Source organism: Poecilia formosa, unplaced genomic scaffold (genome assembly GCF_000485575.1).
Source record: "Poecilia formosa unplaced genomic scaffold, Poecilia_formosa-5.1.2 Scaffold30, whole genome shotgun sequence".
Classification (NCBI taxonomy): Eukaryota; Metazoa; Chordata; class Actinopteri; order Cyprinodontiformes; family Poeciliidae; genus Poecilia; species Poecilia formosa.
The window spans coordinates 3,449,411-3,453,388 of NW_006799969.1; the positions used below are offsets into that span (position 1 = coordinate 3,449,411).

Below are 3,978 nucleotides of genomic sequence, written 5' to 3' on the forward strand. Positions count from 1 at the left end.
GTAAAGCTCCTGCCTAACGCCGAGGTTGTTTAGGAGAGTAGATGCCCTAAAAAACAAGGAGATTATGTTCACATGAAGCCTCCTAAAGTTCTTCTTAAAGCTACTAGCACCTGAGCTAACTATAAAGCGTAGTGTAACGTAACAGTTGAGCTGGGGGCTAGCTGGCTAACGAAGATAAATACCAACTGACAGCCGCATTTAAGCTCTCAAACATGAATTTAAGATATTTCGTTTACCAAGAGAGAGTTATAAATATGTTTACTATATGTGTAAAAGTTAACATTACCTCGCAAGGCTTATTATTCTTGACTTTGACGCAGTTATCATCGCTCCTTTAAACACAGACATCTTCCATAACGTCCATAAATTTCACGTAGCAGCAACACGCAGAGAGCGGACTGTTAATTGGTTGAAATATCTGTCAGTCTGATGAACACGCCCATTTTTCAGTTGTTCTGCTATGTGATTCGTTAAATAATCTGCCAATAAAATACACCTTGAACGTAACGCACATAGCCGTGTGTTTTGCTTCTTCTTCTTTCTTTTTTTTTTATAAAACTTTAACAACTGAAATAGAACATTGATTATACTCAAAATAAAGCAAATTATAAATATATACATTTTCACCAATTACGCGATAAAATACATTTAAATAATTGACAGATAATTTGTAATAATACCCACCAACCTCTCTAAAAAAAACTTCAGAAGGAAGATTAAAACAAAATGTTTATAAATCTTTGAAGTCATTCTATCTTAAGGCACCATCCATTAGGTTAAAATCAGCCTCTCCTCAGCAGATTTATTTACATCACTCTTCTTCCTTATTTAACGATGTTCGTTTTTCCACATGCAATTACGACTATTTGGATTCTTAAACATAATTTTGTCAGACATATATACAAGCTGGACAGACAACTGTAGATGTGTTTCATTATTCTTCAGAAAATGTCAACATCAGAGGAAGGATTTGAGGAGCTTTGGATCCGTGGTCAATCCGGTAGATGGCAGTATTGACAGACTGCAGCTGCTTTGAATTTGCGCAGAGAAGAAGAATCAAAAGAAAAGGCAAAGGCGTGACGAGAATCCCGTGATTCGGGTTTCACTGTGGACGTGGAGGGAGTCTGTTTAAGGTACATTGTGTTTATTTGGAGTTGTTTAAAACTAATGACTGCAGTAGATACCAAACTCGTACAGAAGACTCGTCTTGTTCGTGTTTCTTTACTGCCAAGAAGTTAAGAAGTATCGCTTTTTTGTGAACTTTTTTAGTTGGTGCGACGAAATTCCGTCACATATCTTTTTAAATTGGCGAAATAAAAGTTGGTTGAACAGTTTTTAATAATTGGCGTTTCTCTGTTTCAGGGTCAAAAACATGGATGTTCGAACTGGTTTAATTGCGTTGTTTTGCTTGATTGGACTCACCTGGGCGCAGCCGGTCAAGTACATTGACTGCGGTGAGTTTCACTTCACTTTAGACATTTCCTTCTCTGTTACTGTCAATTCGTCATTCTTCCTGGTTAAATACGAGGAAGAATAAAAAAAATAAAACGTGTAAAAGCGCTCTGAACGAGGAAATATAGCGGCTTAAATGCAATTTTAAATTGAAATGCCTTCTAAATTTGAGACTTAAATGTAGGTGCTGAGGGTTTTTTTTTAACCAGGTTCCAACAGGAATGGGTCTAAAAACATTGTGAAACCTGAATGTTAATAATTAATCCTGAAACCCCTTACCTGATTGAACTAGGACATTTTGATTAAATAACCGACTCATTTTTGAATGAATCCAATTTTTAACTTTATTTTGTGGAAATGACAAGGTTTGCATAGATGAACAGTTCCCAAATTTCTCTACACCTACACTGCCTATAGACCAGTGATCTTATCAGTAGCTGGCTGGAGTTTAATTGTATTTTCTTCAAAAAATGCTTAAAAATTGAGCTTTCCTGTGAATCACTGAAATGATGTATGCTTGCCGTTTTAGTTTCTTTTAGGGTAATTTTCTTGTTTGAACACTTGTTTAAGACCTTTTCTCTTCAGCTTAAGGCAACATGACTTCTTGAAAGTACATAGACATATTCAAGTAGTTTCATGATCCCCGTTATGTGATAAGTAAGACCATAGCATTGAATATTTAGCATCTCTATATTATGATAGTTGCATTACCCCTTTGTATGAACAAGGGTATTATTGGTGCTTGGTGTCTTTTCTTTTGTATTGGATGTTTGTATTATTAACATGAAGACATGTTAAAGAATTTGTCACTTTTGGGACAGACCAAGTTTATCTGCTTAAACCACCATGTTTTACTGTCTATTGCAAAGACTGTGTATTTGGGTTGCCTAGATGCACAAAGGGCAATCTTACACTCCACATATGATCAAATGTTGCAGAGTTTTTCCTTTGGTCATCTGTTGGGCAAATTGTAACCTAATGCCCCTTTGCTGACTCTTTGCATTTGAAATCATTTTAGCTAAGCAGCCTGTTTTTTTTTTTGTTTTTTTTTTTGCTTAATTTTTTTTGAAAGGTGCACTTAACAATTGTTGAAGCAACTTCATATTACTCTGACCTATTTGGGGTAGAGCCACTCCCACCATATCTGTTCTTGGCAACAAATGATTATTGATATTGTAAGATATTTGATTTCTCATCACCAGACAAAGACAGTGTTTTTTTTTTCTTTCCATGTTTGTTTCCAGGCTCCACTTCAGGCAAAGTGATTGGTGTGGACATCAACCCTTGTCCTAATCAGCCATGTCAGCTTCACAAAGGAAACTCCTACACTGTCAACGTCACCTTCACTAGCAGTATGTTTTGTTTTTTTTTGTTTTTTTTTTAACTTTTCTTTGAAATGCTTTCACCTGCCCAACAGTTCAACCTAAATGTGTGTTTTTAATCCATCCTCCTGAAGATGTGGATAGTGACAAGAGCACCGCTGTGGTTCACGGTATTGTTGGAGGAATCCCGATCCCGTTTTCCATCCCTGTGCCGGATGGCTGCAGGTCTGGAATCCAGTGTCCCATCAAGACTGGGGAGACCTACAACTACCAGGCTTCATTACCAGTAAAGACTGAGTATCCTTCAGTAAGTATGATTCTCAGCTCTTCAGACATTATGTTTTGTAGTTTATTTTTAGTCTGATGGGGGTGGATGAAGTTCTCCCTCCTTCCTCCCCCATTTCTTGTGACTGATGACATGATGCACTTTGGTCACCGTGACTCTCTTCTGGATTCCTAGATAAAATGCGTTGTGGAGTGGGAACTGACAGATAACGGCAACAAAGATCTGTTCTGCATCAAATTCCCAGTTCAGATTGTGAACTGAGACGGCCTAATAGAAGAACCTCAGACGAGCTTTTCTTAAAAAGGGATTCAGCTTTGAGTAACAACTACTTCTTGTAAGATTTCATCATGTTCAAATTTGTTTTCTCTCTGCTCATTACACACAACTCTCTGCACACATTAAATCTACAATAATGCCACTCATTATGTGTTAACTGCCTAATATTCAATTTTAAGAGTGAAGAATTTAAAATGGTGTCTGAAGATGAACTACATTCCACTACTGTGCAAATGTTTACTGGCTGCTATGTAGTCTGAAAACTTTCTTTATTGATATTTTGTAATATCCCATACTGACCTGCTTGAAAATCTGTTGAATTGGCCAGGAAATATGCAACCAAAGTGCAAATAAAGAAATCTAACTCGAGTAATAACCTGAGTTTTTTTTTTTTTGTTTGAAATACTCTGCCTTGTTTTGAAATGTTGATGGCTTAAAGCTAATGAAAATAATTTCTCAGAAACCTTCAATAGATCAGTGAAATTCATAATCTGGTCTATACAACCACAGAGAAGTCTACGGATTTTTGCAAATGTCCAATAGATGATTCTTGGTTCACTGAACAAGAACAGTAAGCCTCAAGAAGTGACTGTAGCTACAGTCACTTCAACAACAGTAGCTAATCAATTGGCTACAACAGTA

General features: G+C 36.7%; 1 protein-coding gene across 3 annotated transcripts; it reads left to right on the forward strand.

Moving 5' to 3' along the window:
- Positions 1–1,024: 1,024 nt before the first annotated feature.
- On the forward strand, positions 1,025–3,709 carry LOC103136181 (epididymal secretory protein E1-like). Of its 3 annotated transcripts, none has more exons than XM_007549313.1 (5): positions 1,025–1,133; positions 1,363–1,454; positions 2,697–2,804; positions 2,909–3,081; positions 3,235–3,709. In XM_007549313.1, exons 2-5 carry the CDS (start codon positions 1,373–1,375, stop codon positions 3,319–3,321), a joined length of 450 nt encoding a protein of 149 aa, XP_007549375.1. In that variant the 5' UTR covers positions 1,025–1,133; positions 1,363–1,372; the 3' UTR covers positions 3,322–3,709. The 3 variants fall into 3 exon arrangements, with proteins under 3 accessions (XP_007549375.1, XP_007549376.1, XP_016525526.1); XM_007549314.2 differs by having other exon boundaries at positions 1,094–1,272; XM_016670040.1 differs by having other exon boundaries at positions 1,094–1,266; positions 1,361–1,454.
- The last annotated feature ends 269 nt before the right edge of the window (positions 3,710–3,978 follow it).

Bases quoted from the DNA above. Each gene is read 5' to 3' on its own strand.
- LOC103136181 (XM_007549313.1), top strand. From the start codon at position 1,373: ATGGATGTTCGAACTGGTTTAATTGCGTTGTTTTGCTTGATTGGACTC. The intron at 2,805-2,908 runs GTATGTTTTGTT...ATCCTCCTGAAG, and splicing joins CAACGTCACCTTCACTAGCA to ATGTGGATAGTGACAAGAGC. The intron at 3,082-3,234 runs GTAAGTATGATT...CTGGATTCCTAG, and splicing joins TAAAGACTGAGTATCCTTCA to ATAAAATGCGTTGTGGAGTG.